Source organism: Acinonyx jubatus, chromosome D3, assembly GCF_027475565.1.
Source record: "Acinonyx jubatus isolate Ajub_Pintada_27869175 chromosome D3, VMU_Ajub_asm_v1.0, whole genome shotgun sequence".
Lineage (NCBI taxonomy): Eukaryota > Metazoa > Chordata > Mammalia > Carnivora > Felidae > Acinonyx > Acinonyx jubatus.
The window spans coordinates 21,881,149-21,898,511 of record NC_069392.1 but is presented as its reverse complement, the minus strand read 5'-3'; the positions used below and the strand labels follow the sequence as shown (position 1 = coordinate 21,898,511).

The window sequence follows — 17,363 nt, the reverse complement described above, 5'->3', positions numbered from 1 at the left end:
GTTTCTCCAGGCCTCAGCAAGGGCACTGTCAGGGTCAGGTGGGAAGCTGTAAGGCTGTCCCAGCAAGGGTCACAAGTCAGACTGGTGGCAATGCCCACACTGGGGGTTACTGGGTAGTTCTGACCATGAGCCAACAAGGTAAAGCTAGGTACCCCTCAACTCAAGCCTCACAAGTCCTTTAGGCACTGGCTTTCACCTCTGGTCTTACTCCAGCAGAAAGCTATGACAATCACAGTTGGTATTTATAGAGTACCTTACTTTCTAGACCTTGATACTAAGTCTGCATAACATTATCACTGAACCTTCCTCACCTACAGCACTCCTGGCTCCCCAGAGAGGCTCCAGAATTTCTACCCCTAATTTACACACAAGGAAACAATGTTTATAGGGGGAAAGTACCTGGGCTGGAATGTGAACAAAGGGTAGACTCCACGTCACTAGGCGTCCCTTCTCCAACCCCAAGAAGGCTAATGGGACACAGAATTCAATCGTTCCAAAACTCCAGCTGTTTAATAACAAATGCTTCCTCACCCTCACCCCATCACAGCAGGAGGAAAATCACCAGTCCAACCTTGGAGGGAGGGGTGCGCTGCAGAAAACCAGAGAACAGGGAGCAACTGGTGAGGGGCTGGTCCTGCCCCCCATGTCACAGATTCCTGGGAGCATCAAGTTGGGCTGGGCACAAAGGCCTCTCCTCTGCCCAGCCACCAGCAGGGAGCTCCATCCAAGGGAGGCTGGGGATCCAGCCAGAGAGCTTGAGAGGAAGCCAGGGCTGGCAGGGGGAGGAAGGGGATGAAAAGAGAAGAGACTCTGGTCTGCCACCGAGCCTGGGTCCTCTGGCCTGCCTGTGCCAAGTCCAGCTGCCAGGAGCGGGCCTCGCCCATCAAGAGGCTGCCACCACTCACACGGGCCTGGCCTTCTTGGCTTTCTTCTGAGACCTCACAGCGTCGTCGTGGGCTTTCCGCTTCGCTGCCAATTTGGTGGCCTGTGAGGAGGAAAGGGGGATCAAGCTGTGATTGTAGGGTACTTCTCCTACTCAAGGCCATCCCTTAAAAGCAGAGCTTCCGCAGAAACTAAAAAAGCAAATTACCAGGAGAAAAAACAATTATTTGAACACCTCAGGTCATTAAACATGCCTTTACCTTTGCCTTTATGACTCTATTATGTTATGGGCCCACAGCAAGTTAGTAGGATCCCACGTTCCTAGAGCCGGAGGCAACTGCCCCATTTACCCTTCTCCTTGGGAAAGCTGAGTGCCAATCAAACCTTCACCAGGCTGCTGGGGAGGTGTCAACCTGGAACAGTAGTCTTTTCCCCTGGGGAACATTTGGCAATACCTACTACAAAACACACATAGGCCTCTCAACCTGGCAATGACATGCCTAAGAATTTACCCTGCAGAGACTTCAAAGGGATGTGCTCAAGGATATTTTCTAAGAATGCCTCAAAATGAAAAACAATCCAATCCTATCAGCAGGTAACAGGCCACTTGTATAAGCTACAAAAGGGATGGAATCAGCACAGAGGAGAGCAAGCTGGCCCCAGAGTTCACATGTGCAGCCACATCTGGTGGCCATACCTGGAGTCTCAGGCAGATGGCAGGGACTCACCTCTCGGATTTTGCGCCTCTTGCCAAACATGATCTTGTTATAAAGATACTTCTCCCGCTTCTTCATCATCATGATGGCCAGGCGCTTGGCTTCATTCTCCTCCTCCTGGGCCAGCCGCTGCTTGTCCTCCAGCTTCACAGTGCCTGCCATCACTCTGGGCTTCTGGGGACACAGGGTCAACACTTGCGGATGCCCCACCCCCACCAGTCCCCTGGCTCTTGCCCTTCTGGCCCAGGGCTGGTACCAAAGATGGCCAGTGGAGCTGCTTTCCAGACTGCACCCCCAGTCAGCTTCCCAGTACCTTCCCCTCCATCCTCTCCTCCTCCAGGGCTGTCAGTCGGGCCTCTTCTTCCTTTTCTGAAATAGCCTCCACATCTTCTTCCTCCTCCTCTTCGTTTTCTCCCCCTTCATCACCATCACTATCATTGTCTTCCTCTTCATCCTTCTCTTCAGATTCATCCATACTTCCTGCAAATAACCAACGACTTCTGAGCTTGCTCTTCTCCTTGCAGGGTGAGAACTGGGGCCAGGCACCACATTCCTCAGCCACGAAGACATTCCAGAGACGGTGCAGCGCTGCCCCAACCACAGCTCCTTCCGGCACCTCTCCCCACAGCCCCCAACACCTTCAGAGGAAACTCAAGGCGCCTCCTCCTGAGCTCTGCCACCTCCTATATAAATACTGATGACAACTTCCAAACCACTCGTGCTCAGTTACTCTCAACATCAACAGGTGATCATAGAATGCAAACGTTGCCTTCTCCTAAGCCTTACTCCAAAGGTAGGCTTAAAGGGCTTTGTGCCCCTGCTGCCCACTCTCAGGAGTTTGCTATCTTTGTAGCCAAGAAGGGAAACAACCAGGTGGGGCTGAGGCCAAAACCAGCCTGGAGGCACCCATCCACCCCATCTCCTGGCCCACTCACCTGGGTGCTCTCCCCGCTGCAGGGCCAGCAGCTTCAGCTTCTCAGGAGGGATGTAATCTCCTTCCTTCTCTGATACGAAGGGTGAGAGGTGTGGAGGCAACTGCACTCCAGGGAAGTAGTCCGCCACGGGGAGGAGGAGTCGAGCGTTTACACAGTCAAACACCCACTGGGGCTGCACATAATACCTGGTGGTGGAGACAGGTCATGGAAGCAACCTGAAGCCCCACTGCATCTGCGCTTGAGACAGACCTCTACACCCAGAAACCCAAACAGGAGGAGGAAGATGAGAGCCTTGGGGGCTTACCTGCCAATAACAGGTGTCTGCTGCCCAGGCCGGTCCACAATCTGGTGGGTGATGCAGGAGTCTGTGACATCATATGTGGCCCCAATGCACAGAGACTTGTCCCAGGACACATCCCCCCCAAAACTCCTACAGGCACAGGAAGAGCCCACAAGAGTATTCAGTATGAAGTGGCTGTCCTGGGACCCACTGGCCCACAAGCTCACCCTCCCGGGACACTCCTGTCCCCACCCCACACCAGGATCAGCCCTGTCGTCAGGCTAACATATCCAGTGCCAGCCCAGTGGAGGCCTGCCCTAAGCTGGTGAGAAAGTGGTGCCAGCTGCCCTCTGACAAGTGCTTGCTGCATACTCCAGAGCGAGCCAAGCACTCTCCAAGCCCACACAGGTGAATCTGCACAAGCGCCCTGAGGGGTGGATGCTGACACCACCCTGATATTACTGTCGGGCATCTGGGGCGGGACGCAGCCCAGAGTGTGGCAGAGCCAATGCCATCAGCTTCCCACCTGATGACAAAAGCCAGGGCCTCGCGGGGCACCTCACGGTTCAGGAAGAACTTCAGGCCCTCAAAGAGCTTCTTGTGCTTTTCCTGCGCCTCCAGCTCCTTCCTGCGGTCCTCCTCCTGTGCCGTCATCTCCTGCCACAAAAGGGGCCATGGCACCATCAGACCTGCCCACACCCGCACTGGAGGGCAGAGGGCGGAGATGGTCCTCAGCTTCCATCTAGGTCCCTCAGTCCCAACGCCCGCCACTACCCCAGCACGCAGTCCTCACCCCATCAGCAGGAAACTCGTCCACCTCGGCCTCCTCCTCCACAGGCACTACCATGCGGGCCAGACTGGCACCGAGGGCCGCCAGTTTCTATAGGAAAGAAGCAGGGCTGTTGCTTGCAGGTGGGAGATCTTGTCTGGGTGCATGGTCAGGGTGGAGAAGGTGGAGCAGCAACAGTTCTGGGACATCAGTGGGCTTGCGTTGCAAGGGCAAGCCCCAAACCCACTCATCTAGCCACGCACAGTCCCACCCCCAGGCCAGGACCCACCCTTCTGAGGGGATGCAGGGCCAGTGCTCTGGAAGCTTCTCTCACCTCCATAGAGCTCTCAGAGTCCAAGGCATAGGTGTCCTCACTGGCCTTCATCTCTGCATGGGCCTGACCCTCCAGCTGCAAGGCAGGGGGGAAGATCAGAGGGAGAAGATGCCACAGCCCCCTACATCCATGTGGGGAGAAGGGCCACAGCCCCTGCACACTGAGAAAGACCCAGGCTGGGACCCTACCTTGGGCGGGTAGTGCAGGTTGATCGACTGGTAGAGGCGGAAGTTGACGAAGCCCAGTAGGGTGGTGTAGAACTCGGTGAAGGTGGCCATGACCCTGTAGTCAACATCTGTTGGGTGCTGGGGGGCACACAAGACCCGTTGGCAGTGCAGGTGCAGGTACAGGGGAAAGACAGCACGGACAACCCACATGGGGCAGGGGACTCCAGCCTGCCTGAAGCTCTACCATGGTAGCTCTGCCTTCAGAGCTCTGTTCCATGAGAAGGAGCCATGTGGCATGTCCTACCCGGGAGCATTTTGGCTGAGGCTCTGGACAGGGGTGCCAAAGGTTAGGGGCATCCTGAGGTCAGTCCAAATCCCTGAGCCAGAAAGGGGGAGATGAAAAGGAGAAAAGGGAAAGTTCTGTCATGCTGCTCCCAGGACTGGATGGAGCTCCCCTGCCCCTGCCCAAGCTCCCCAATCATCCTATAAATCCCAGCTCAGACCAGACTTCGGTCACAGAGGTGGCCTTCCAGGGCCAGTCTGGTCACAGCTCATTCCTATGCATCAGTCATCCCATAATCTTCATTAAATGTCTTCTCCAGGCCTAGGCTGCTAGCCTCCCAGAGCCCCACCCCATCGCCAGTCCAGCTGGGAGAGGCGGCCCTGCAGCAAGCAGTCTGTCACCCTGGGTGGACAGAACTCAGCATCCTCAAGCCTTGGCAGGAGGGATGGAGACTCAATTCAGCAACTCAGCCCCAGCCCCAAGCCAGAGACAAAGGCACAACTTAAGGATCCAAGATAGGGTGGAACAGCTGCCTGGCTCAGCCCCAGGAAGCTCTGGAGAAATGGTGGGAGAAAAGCTGCTTGCTTGGGGCAAAGGCACACAGCTACCCTCAAGAGCAGCCAACCCAGCAAGTAGGGAACATCAAAGGACTCATCTTTGCCCTTGAGGAGTTAATAAAGCAAAATACGGAAAGGATCTGAAAGCCAGAAAAACAGCCTCGTCTCTTGAGCAGCACTGCCCCCAACAACCCGGGAGGCTAGCCCAGCTCTGCTGACCTCCGGGACCTGGATGGCAGGATATACTGAGCAATGTCAAAGTTAGTAGTGATCACAACGTCCCTTTTTATGCTGGCCATGCCTGTGACTTTGAACTGTTTCTGTATCTTGCCACTGGGCAGTGTGAGTGTGAGGATGCAGGGACCAAGAGGTACCCCACCTGTCCCCCTACTCACACCTCCATCTTTCCAAGAGCATCTGAGGACAACTCCATTCTGAACCGCATAGTGCTGAGCAGGGTCCCTCCAACCCCCACCCCCCATCCTACTGCCTGCCTGGGTCGTACTTTGAAGAGCCCAGCACTGGCTGCTCAGGGAAAGAGGACACAAGGGCCTTAGCTATGACCCAGGACTGGTCCCCCATTCTCCTGCTGAGAGGAAGTAGCAGTAAGCTGGCAGGGAGGAAGGAGGAATGGGCAGTCTGTTCCCTTCCCCCAGGGTCAGCTGTGTGGAGGCTGGCCTCCACAGGGCCCTATTCACTACCCAGAGGACATACAAAGACCAGTCTGAGCAGCACGGGGGTGGGACATCAGAGAGAAGGAAGGAGAGAGAGGGCCAGAGAGGAAGGAAGCATGGCAGGAAGACAGGAAGGAAGGAGGAGGACAGAAGGGAAGGAACAAGGAAGAGGGAAGGGCCAAAGGCTTTGGCACACAAGTGCCTTGAAGAGTGGGAAGAGGGGATTGCTGAGGACCAAGCTACCTCTTACCCACAGACTGCAGCCTACCCCCAAACACCTCCACTGCCCTGTGGTCAGAGTGGGTTCTGGCCTCGGACCCCTGCCAACCCAGAGAAAAGGGGAGGGGCCCAGACCCCCAGCTCAACCTGGAGCACCCAATAACTTGGCGGGTGAACACACTGTCCAGCCAGGCTGGTGCATTTGCTGCTCAAGGCACAGGCAGGAAACTGGGTCAAATGCAGGCCCACAAGATGACAAGTCAGGCAGAGGGACAGCCTGGCCGAGACTGTGGAGGGGAATAGAGGCTAATGCTGTCCCACGAGGAGGCAAAACCAGGATTTCTCTCTGTGGATCCCTGCCAAAAATTCCCAGTTTAAACCAAAATAAATAATTAGTACCATGTGCTAAAACCTTCTCATGTGCTCATCCTCCTCCATCTCTCCCAGTACCCCCAGCCCTGGGTAGCAGTCAGGGGAAGCTGAGGAGTTACGCAAAGCAGCCTGGCCAAGGTCTGGCAGCCACTAGCGGCAGAGTGAGATGACGACCCCATGGGTCTGAAGGTAGGGTTAGGCTCATCCAAGCCTTGGCAGTTGCTCACTGTTCACTCAGCAACCCCAAAGGGCCAGGCACCAAGCACTTTGAAAGATTTTATTTTTTCTTAAATCCTCAGGACAAGGCTTAGAAAGTGGAAGCACATCAACTGAGGCACAGAGAGGTGCAGGAACATGTCCAAGGTCACCCAGCTGGAGGATGCTGGAGACAGGCTGACTCCAGTTCTTACTATGATGCTGTGCAGTACACTCCTCACCCCACATCCTAGCCCCGGCCACACGCAGGAACCCAGCACATGCTGGACTATGCAGGACAACAAAATCCCCCTCTGCCCAAGTCCTCATCTCTGTGTCGGAGCCAGAGAAGGAGCAATGGCCCAGCACAGGCCCCTGCCTTCCCCATGAGCATACTCACGTCATGGGAGAAAGCATACGGTGTGATCCACACGATGGGCTGCCCCAGCACTTCAGCCTGGTAGTAAATGCCTTTGATGGACAGGAAGACCTATGGGGAGAGACAGTGTGGTGAAAAGGACAGGCAAAGGAGGGAGCTGGGCGGTCCCCCCTTCCCCAGGAGGCCCTGGGCTTACCTTGCGCAGGGCACGGGCAGCAATGACATAGTGCATAAACTCCACAGTGAGCCGGCGGCACAGATGAATGGTCTGCACATGGCACTTGCCAGTCCGCGGGAAGGTGGAGAAGAGGAAGCACATGGAGAGGGCGTCGTCCAGGTCCCGTAGAGCGTCTATGAATGTGGGGTACCTGCAGGACCAAGAGGACAGTGCCCAGAGGCTTGGTCAGTCTGGGTTTCAAGGGGGACCCTGAATCCCTTGCCCACCCTGTTAGTCACCCCAGAGGCCCCATTCCCAATCAGGCTTTGCCACTCTCATCTCCTGACCACAAAGTTGGGCAAAGCCCAGGGGCCTGGCAGTGCCAGCTTCCCTATAGCCTTGGGAGGAACCATGGAATGAGGAAATGCCCACTTAGCTCTGAGGATCAGAGAAATCCCAATGGAGGTTCTGAAGACACCCACTGCTCACCAGTCTCCGCCTGGACCCATTTCTATTTGTGGCCAAAGAGGGTAGACCGAGTCAGTGGCTCGCTAACTCTTTTTCAAGGTGGAAACTGCAGTTCAAAGCAAATATATCTGGATGTCCAAAACAGAAAGCAGAAAAATGTGATGCTGACCTAGTGGACCAAGGGGGAGGGTGGGGCCTGCCCACACTCAGCAGCACTTACAGCTTGGCCCAGCCACAGGTCACCAGAGTGGGTTATGTCTTGTGCCTCACCACCCAGACCTCTAAGTTTGCAGAACCAATTAGAATCAGATGATAAAAATGCTGGAATTTTTTCAGTCCTGGGGCAGGAAAAGTCAGAGGAAGAAAGTGCCTCCAGGAATCCTGTGGTAAATTAGGAAGCTGACGAGAATGAGCCATCCATGGCGGTGGAGGATCCACTACTGCACATCTGCCCTGCTGAGGGATGGGGGCCTGGGTCATGGAGAGGACACTGGAGTACATGTAAGGACACCTGGATTCGTCCCAGCTGTGACCCAGAATGGGTCACTTTGCCTCACACAACCCTAGTGATATCATTTGGAAAATGACATTGTTGGAACAGACTATTGGTTTAAAGCTGGGCTCCTGCAGCTGCCTGGAAACACTTGGGGACAAGTGGACAGACAGGGCCTCAGGTCTCCCTCCCCCAGCCAGAGTGGTTGTCAGGGCCTCTGGCACCCTAACTGCCTTCCAGGAAGTTTTCTTTTTAAGAAAGGGTTCTGCTGCTTCAAAAAGGAACTCTGAAAGCCACGAGACCAGAGGTGGCCATAGTCCTTCCAGGGCAACACTCCTTGCAATGCCTCAGGAGGAACCTGCCAGTCTTTGAACCATACCAAGATGGAAGAAAGGCTGCAGGGGCCTCTCCAAAGACAACAGGAAGAGAGGCATCTGGTTTTCTTGTGTGGAGGTGGGAACCTCAACTGGCCCCCTCTGGTGCCTCAAAGTTTTCCTCTCTACACCTCATTGACAAACCCACCAATCCAGGGCCTTTGTAGAAATAGCACCTGAGCCACCTGCTTTTTTTTTTTAAACGGATGGCTAAGGAAATGGGGGTGACACACACTTGGAACACCACAACCACACAGCCACCTGGTGTGGGCATGAATCCAGACACTTGATTTTTTTTGTGTGTAATTTTACGTTTGCTCCACACAACAGCTGTGTGTCACAGGCAGGACAGGAGCTATCGTCTCTCTCTGAGAGAACTTGCTCAGAGCAGGAACTGTTCTCAGGCCACCCAGGCTGCAGAGCTATGGTGAGGACACATGTTGGGCTCCTAAGCCAGGGCTCTTCCCATGCTAGCCCATGGCTGGCCTGACTCAATGAGCCAAGTCCATCCGGCCTGGAACTAAGTGTTCCCAGGCCATCAGCCCCCAAGAGAAAGCAGACATTCACTAGCCCAGAATTTCAGAACCTTACCACTATTGACAATTTGGGCCAGGTTGTTCTGTGTGGTGGGGACTATTTAGCAGCATCCCTGACCTTTACCCATTAAACACCAGTAAGACTCCTCCCCCGCCCCCCAAGCCCAAGTCACAAGAACCACAAGTGCCTCCAGACATTGCCAAATGTCTCCTAGGGGCCAAAACTGCTTGGTTAAGAACCACTGACTTTGCCAATGGATGAGTGGGACTGCTGAGTAGGCTGGGCAAAAAACACTTAAGATCAGAGGCAGCCGGCCATGTCTGCCAGGTGTGACCATGTGCCTGGTGTGCACTCCCAGAACTCTGGCTCTCAATCACCACAGGGCCTATACACCTGCTGTTTCCTCTGCTTTGACCAGGCTTCCTTTGGCTGGCTGAAACGTCTGCCCCCAAAGACTTATCTGACAAACCTGTAACTAACGTATGTCCCCCAGATCCCTTTACATTGTTAGCATCCCACATGGCTCTTGCTGTGACTTGCAATCATTATAGCAATTTGTTTGTTTGGTTTTTTTTTTTTTTTGGTCGGCTTCCTCCAAAAGGATGCCAGCAACATAAGCAGGGTCCTCGTCTTAATCCCAGTGCTTGGACTGAGTCCCCAACTCACCGCTCCTTGACAATGTGATCAAGTTTGTAGTTTGGTTTGTTGTCCTTCAGACGCTCTACCGTGTTCCACTCACTCTTCCCATAGGCCTTCCGGAGCTTCCGGACGAACACCTGGATGAGAGAAGATCACTGATGCTGGGACCAAAGGCTCCTAGAGACCCCTCTTTCATCGAAGAGGGATGCATGGGGCAGGAGGACTCTCAAGGCCTTCTGAAGCTGACCACAGCTGTCTGATTGTGTCATCTGACCCCCTCAAGCCCAGGATGTATAAAACAGCAAACTCCAAAAAACACCAAAACTGACCCACACTGATAATCAGAGCCAGCTTGCTGCACCCATGATGGATGACCAGAGATAACCACTTAGAAGGCTGACTCCTCACATTTACATGAAAACATGTTTTCAGCTCTATTTTCCAACTGAGGCCAAGTGACTCGCCAGCAAAGCAGCTCAGGGCCAGGAAGGCTGGCCTTCATTCTCAGCACCAGTCTGTACGGGCATGAAGCAAGCCACGGGCCCACATATGGGGCTAGGTCACACAGGAAAATGCAGCTGAGGCCAGGCATGGGCCCGAAAGTCCTCCAAGCCAACTGATTTCTTCCCTATAAGTACTTTTGGTCAGGCCTGCCCCTGGTGCTCTTCAAAGGCTCTAAAGCTGCCTCTGCTAGTGTCGTGAACAGCAGCTCCAAGACAGCCATTTTCCACAAGAGGGCCAGCAGCAGGCGCTGGCCAGTCTCCTGTGGCCACCAGGCGGCGCCTCACCCTTCCTAGCACAGGGCCTCAGCCTGGTCCTGCAGCTCAGTGAAGGCTTCAGTAACAGTAGTCTACTCTCAATTACCTGCATTTGGTCTATGAAGTTTCTACTTTCCCTGTGGCATTTAAGCATTTAATAGTTTCTATTCGTGGAATAAAAAGCTTGGTCTCCTGGGAGCAATTCCAGAACGAATTCAAAAAGCAGTGGTTTCTTTGGGCAAAGAAGAATACACAAAAAAGCCCCTCAAATAGTACCACCTTTGCTTCAAAGGCAATAAATTTATTCTTCCAAAAGACCCAGGGGAAAGGTACAACAGGTAAAGCATTAATCATTTGCCAGGTTCTGTGCAAATGATTTCCACACATGTGATCTCATTTGGTTAATCCTCAAGACATTCCTTTGAGGTAGAATTACTTCACCCTTCCATAGGCTTGCTCAGAGAGGTTAAACAATCTGCCCAAGGTCACAGGTGGTGGGTCACAGAGCAGCGATGGACCCCATCCAGACACTAGAGCCTAGGCCTTACCTTGTACTCCCGGAACTTGTTGACAATAGGTTCGTGGAGGAGGAACTTGATGTCTTTGAGAAGGTAAAAAGTTCGGGCTGCTGTGGAGCCCTTGTTAACCTTCTTCTTATGTTTGGGTTCATGGGGATAAATGCCCTTCAGGATGCACAGCCGCCTGGAAGATAAAAATTATTCCTTCTGTAGGTAAATGTACTAAGCACTGGCCACATCAGGCCAGCAAAACAGCAGTGAACAATGAAAATGGGGGCCTTGCCCTTAGAGAATTCACATCTTAGTGCAGGATCTGACAATCCCAAGTTCCCCCAAAACCACCTAATGTAGACTGTCACAAGCACCAGAAAGGAAACAATCAGAATGCTAACAGGGGCCAGATGGCAGGTATCCTTTTTTCACAAAGGGAATCAGGAAAGGCCTTGCTGAGAAACTCACACTTCAGCCATATAAAAGGTAGAGGGAAAGGCATCCTAGGAAGGACAGAGGCTGTAGGAGCGAAAAGTGCTGTGTGACTAAAAGTGGGCCATGTGGCAGGGCCCACAGGCTGTGGAAAGATATGATTTGACTCTATGAGGAGTTGAGAACCCCTAGCTGCAGGATCAGGGGTCTCTTCTGCCAGAACAGAGGGAATGGGTGACAAAGACCCAGCCAGAGAGTAGCAATGCCTTGTACCAGTGGACCCATTCTGATGATTAAGGGTGGCATGACCCATTCTCCAGCTTCCCTAGAGACCACACCTGGCAAAGCACAGCTCACTTACAGCAAAGCCAGATGAGGAAGAGAATGAGAAATGTCAGAATTCTGGACAGAGTTTGTGGTGGCACAGGGAAGATAGGGATGTGGCTGAGTTTTCACCGTTACTGAGCATGATTCATTGCTCAGGAACCCCCGTGGCCCCCTTATGCCACTCCTCTCCAACCTCACCTGAAGTCGGCCAGGCTCAGCTGCAGCTTCTTCCGGGCTTTGTTTCGGGTGATGTAGTTGGTGGCAGAGCCTCGTTCATACTTGGGGAGAAAAAAACCCAAGTGACCATTAGCAATGATTGCAGTGACGGCATCAATCTCTGGGCATGCCTCATGCTAGGGGCAACTATCACTGTGCATAACCAGCTGATAGGCTTCTGGGACAGGAAATGCTATAGGGAGGGAGTCCACCCACCTGAACAAGCTCTCCTGTACTGTCCTTGCAGTACTCAGCATAAAGGACACACACATCTGCATGATGCTGGGGACCATGAGGTTGCTATGGATCAGGTGCTATACCAAAAGCACTTAGTAGTGGCTCTAAGTATTGGCTACTTTGATCAGCAATTATTTTATTTAATCCTCACAACAACCATGGCTTGTGTCCAGGTCACACAGATTTTTAAGGGCTGGGATTCAAACGTAGGTCTGAGTCCTGAGCCTCAGTGCCTAATCCCCTAAACTGGTTTTTTCAACTTTTTCACTATAACCAACCCTTACCACCAGAAGGTTTTTTAGACCTCCCCCTTAATCATCCCCTCTCACAGCCCCACGAAATGTTAATACTACAGACATACCAAGATCTGTTTAATGTGGTCTTTTAGAGGGCCACAAACCATGGAAATATCTAAGATCCCTTCAACTAATTTTTGTTCCTTTGGGGGTGATAGCTGGTTGGAAATGCATGCCCTAAGCTAAAAAACCTCTCCCCTCCATCATTCATTCACTTAACAGAAAATAAGAGGATCTCTACTATGTTCCAAATATTAAGCAAGATGCTATGAGGGCAGGAGCATACTGTCTGATGCAATCATGTGGATGTCTGTAGTGCCAAGATGCTGCCTCATGCTCATATCTCTGTATTCCTGATAAAGAGTAGCAGTTCAAGGTACCAAGCGTGTCCTTTCCAAACAAGATCATCCTCTGCAGTAAAACAGCAGGGACCTGACGGCCAGGTCCAGCTCTAAAGAGATAAACCTATAGCCCCTCAAGAGGTTTATAATCACCCCCCATCATAAAATACACCTTCATTTATTCTTTCCAGACATTGTCCACTGGGGATACAAAGATGAGCTTCAGACTGTCTCAGAAAGTTGGGTTTAAAAGTGTTTTCCATTACATATATGTCTGTCATTATGCTTATCCTTTTAAATAGCAAGTGGATAAATAGTTCTCAACTGGGATGATTTTACTCCCTGGGTGTGTGTGAGATGGAGGGAAGGGAATTAGGCATTTTGGGTTGTTGAGTGGCACTGACATCTAGTGTGTAAGAAGTCAGGATGATACTAAACATCCTACAATGCACAGGACAGGTCTTTCCACAACAAAGCATTAGTCCTTCCACAACAAAGCATTATGTGGCTCAAAATGGTTGTGAAACCCAGCTTTAACAACTGTCGTGACTTGTTTACATATCTGCACCTGTGCTGCAAGGAAAAATTTTCTATCTCAAATCTTTGTGATTCTAAACACTAGCACTTACTGGTTGTTCAACAGTGCATTGGGTTAAATATAAACAGGCAACAGAAACTTTCAATCTGAAGAAAACACAAGACAACTACATCTTCCTCACCTTCATCCCTTCCCCCATCTTTTCATACCACTAAGGTGATTCTCCATAGGGCAACAAGAAACCCTTGAAAAACTGTATCGTGGTACTTTCCCTTTAGCTGAGTTGTACTGCACTTGGAATAAAATCCAAGCTCCTCACTGTGGCTCACAGGCCTTATACATCTGGTCCCTGTCTAACCTCAACCTCACCAAATGCCATTCTTCCCTTCCCTTGGTTTACTATACCCTAAGCCATCTTGATGTCTTAATTCCTCGCGCACAGAAAGCTTTTCCCACCTGAGGGTCTTGGCACTGAGTTTCCCCTGCCAGGTTTGCTCGCTAAGCACTCCCATGGCCCAGAACCCATGTGAGATCTTCTGAACTTTCTGATTGCGGCTTAAATGTTGAATAGGAGAGACCTTCCAAGACAACACCAACTAAAGTAAGTAGCTTTTTCTATCCACCAGCCTTATCTTTCACATCACATTTAACAATCTGTGATCGTTTTGTTGGGTGTCCACATCCATTTGTTTACGTTTCCCTCTCCAATGTCAAGGGCAAGTCTAACAGAAAAGAGAATAACAAGTTTTGGAAATGATAAACTTGACTTAACGATAAACTTCTCATAATGTTTATTACTGTTTCAGTAAACAGTTGCCTTTCGACCGGGGCTGCATTTGGGGTGCTTGGCAACCCCAACTTTGTTTTACAGCCCTACTCCAAGGTTCTTTCCTGAACTTCATCGGACGAATAGCCGTCCTCGCCTATTCTCGGACCCCATCTCGTGGCTGTTTCTCATTGCGCTGATCCCAGCCGTTTCTGTACGCATGAAGGGCTGAGGCCGGGAAAGGCGCAGTCCCCTGGCTCCGTCGCTCCCACCTCCCACCACCCGCCCCCCCCCCTCAAGCGCCACCCCGCCTGGTCATATGCCCCACTTACCTTCTTCTTCTCTAGGCCTCCCATGGCTCCACGTTGAAGGGTCTACTAGCGCCCCGTGGGCAGACGGCGCCACTTCCTCCCGCAACGTGCCCCGCTTAGGGTCCCGAGGCCCCTACGCCGCGGGTCTGAACTCATCGGGGCTGCCCGATGAGGTGCCTGAGCGAGTCTGGGGAATTATTTCACTTTCCTCCTCGAAATTTACTACTGAACTTTCTGGAAAAAAAATTCACTGAGACCTCTCTTTAGAGTTCTTTTCCATCTGTGGACCTATTTTAGACAGTTTTAATGTTTCAGCGAACGCAGATTTTCAGGCGTTTCTATAGACATCCTGATGACGATCGCTTGACTTTATGAGCCCCGTTGCATGTTGGGATGGAGGGAGGCGGAAGGCCCTGCGGCTGCAGCGCAGTACCTTCTGGGATTCCAAGAACGGCTACACTCTGAGGTGCGTGAGCTGCAGTGGCGTTGTCCCGGTAACGGTTGCTAGGCGTCGTGAGAACTTGGGAATTTGGCCTCCGTGGAGGAAAAGCCACCGCCAGGGGCGCTGAGTGAAGCTGGACTCTGTTCCCCGCTGGCCTGTGTGGGTTTTCCTTTGGTTCTTTGGCTCTTAGTGGGGATAAAGTAGATCAAAAGCAGACTTTTCCTCACAGAAGTATAGTGACTTGAGAAGCCACTCATATATACCGAGCCTTAGCGGTGGATTGAAAAATGACAAAAGGCCAAGTAGAGTTATGGAACTTGTGGTATTTTAAATGTACATTCAGCACATTTGAGCTTTTTAAATGTACATATGTCTTCCGTATGTGTTCCTCAAAGGATGATTACAAGGTTTATACAAATATTCACACCACCTTCAGATGGTGTGTGATGTGAAATGTTGGGATCTGGGAGCCAACAGTCAAGAAGGAATTCTTGAGATGTCTCTGGTGCAAATAGGTGGTTTTATTAAAGCACTGAGCTAGGACCCATGGGCAGAAAGAGCTGCACTGGGTTTGTGAGGAGTGACTGATTATATACTTTCAAGTTGGAGGCAGGGATAGTGTAAGTCTCTAAGGAATTTGGATGCAAGGTTTCTATGACTGAGGGGCTAGCTGCTCTTAAGACAAGGTCATTTACTACTGTCTAGTAAACCCTTAGTCATGAGACCCTTCAGATGTGTATCAGTGGGCCATATGCTTGGAGGATGATTGCTAACATATATCTTGGGGCAGAGGGTAGAGAAAAAGGCAGTTTCCATAGAGATTTTTACATATTAAAGAAGACTTACAGGATCCTGGAGATTTTGGGCTAATGTTAAGATAAGGTTGCCTTTTGTCTCTAGCAAAGTATTAACATCGAGGCAGTTGAGTTCCTGGAGAATGGTCACTCTGCCTGTCTCAAGTACTTGTCAGTAGGCTGTAAATCATAAGGAAGTTTAATTTTTTTTCTTTTGCCTTTGTTCTCCAAATCATTGCCCCTCCCCTCCGAATAATCTTGACCCTAAAATCTTTAAGGTTGCTGAGGTTGAAGGTCTTATCTTCTGTAACTTCTTGCTGAATAGGGGTGTAGAGATGTCCCTACCTATGGTCACTTGGAGACATATATATAGGAGTTATGAAAAGTAGAGACAGCTGAATCTAAGGGAGACTGCATATGTGGATCTCCCTGAGTGGAAGGGATCATCTGCCAACTTGACGATATGGCAGTGAAGGAGTCTGGTCACCAGGTGGGCGGTATGGGAGAAAACAGCAAAACATGATTAGAATAACAAAAAGAAGAAGAAGCCCAAGTAAGAGTCCTTTGATAGTTGACAAAAATCATCTCCAGTCTAGGAGTTTAACCAATCATTAAAGGAAAGAGAGGGATCGTTTATAAGTGCCCATTTGAGGGGCATCTGGGTGGCTTAGCTGGTTGAACATCTGGCTCTTGATTTCAGCTCAGGTCACAATCTCACTGTGACTCTTGGCCCCACATCAGGCTCTGCACTGAAAGGAAATTCTCTCTTCCTCTCTCTGCCCCTTTTCTGGGCACGTGCTTGCTCTCTCTCAAAATAAACTTAAAAAATAATAAAGTGACCATTTGAGTATTCATGCCAGTTAGAAACACAGTAACATTTTTGTTGCCACAGAATGTGTCCATGGTTGTTTTAAATTGGGAAGGTTGGCTGGGTTGGTAATGGTTTTAATAATGCATCTGTGCATCCAGGCAAAACCCAGAGTACAGCAATCTATCCAGCTTGGGGGAAACCATGACCACAGGTTAGAGCTGCATAGACATTGGGTCTCATTAGGAGGCAGCCATCTAATTCTGGGCCTCCTCGGGATGCAGTCAGGATATCAAGGGTCATTCGGTTTTAGAGGGCCAACTTTTGAATTTGTGGTTGACAACGAGTTGGGTCTGGTTAAAGGCGGCTGTTGTATGCTTGGCTGAAGCCTCTACTTGCAATTTTATATCATTAGAGGGAACTCCTGGGACAAATATGGCTAAGGGATAAAACCATCAAGAAACCCTCTTTGTTTGATGTCTAACTTTAACAATATCCTAATTATGAGGAATCACTGGCAAGTAGGAGAAAACTTGTCTGGGGATATGGGCATCCCCAAGTGCAATATCCAATACAGTCATGAGGAAAGTGGGGCCATCCATTATCTCCACAAGTCCATAGTTAACCCCATGGAGTGAGGTGCACTCTGGCTTTTTGTGGGGAATAAATGTAGGAATCCCCTGGGCTTCACCAGTACGTTAACAAGGCATAAAGAAATACAAAGCCATAGGATGCTTACACCCGAGTTTGGGTAAATAAGATTGGCAACCTGGAATAGGGAGGTGCAAAGGCACCCCCAAATAGAGGAGGTACAGAGCCCCCAGAATAGAGAGGAAGGGGCATAAAGGCACCCAATACAAAGGTATATGAGGTAAACAAGATTAGGTGTTCAGGATGGAAGCATCCCCCAATTTAGTACTATAGCAAAAAGCTGCTTTCACAGGAGGAAAGGACGAAGTTAGGTAAACTGGTAAATTGAGCTACAGACCTCTGCACTGCAGGTGAAGCAGCCCAGAGTGGAAATGGTTAACAAAAGAAAAGTTGTCTTGTTAACCCTCAGGTTATTCCCCCTATCTGCCTTATCCCCTAGGCTAACTAAGATAAACAGACAGGGTGCCTCCTGTCTGCTGTTAACAGCAATCTGCCCATCTGCTTGGT

The 17,363-nt window shown here is 50.8% G+C and overlaps 1 protein-coding gene across 2 annotated transcripts; it reads right to left on the bottom strand.

Moving 5' to 3' along the window:
- Positions 1-483: 483 nt before the first annotated feature.
- Positions 484-14,328, bottom strand: PES1 (pescadillo ribosomal biogenesis factor 1). 2 transcript variants are annotated; one of them, XM_027050904.2, is made up of 15 exons: positions 14,183-14,328; positions 11,655-11,734; positions 10,737-10,890; positions 9,458-9,567; positions 6,959-7,130; positions 6,784-6,873; positions 4,105-4,221; positions 3,917-3,991; positions 3,607-3,693; positions 3,340-3,470; positions 2,838-2,963; positions 2,534-2,718; positions 1,912-2,078; positions 1,611-1,772; positions 484-985 (listed from the first exon to the last, which is right to left on the bottom strand). In XM_027050904.2, the coding sequence occupies exons 1-15, from the start codon at positions 14,204-14,206 to the stop codon at positions 902-904; spliced, it is 1,764 nt and encodes a 587-aa protein (XP_026906705.2). In that variant the 5' UTR covers positions 14,207-14,328; the 3' UTR covers positions 484-901. The 2 variants fall into 2 exon arrangements, with proteins under 2 accessions (XP_026906705.2, XP_026906706.2); XM_027050905.2 differs by having other exon boundaries at positions 1,611-1,769.
- Between the last annotated feature and the right edge of the window lie 3,035 nt (positions 14,329-17,363).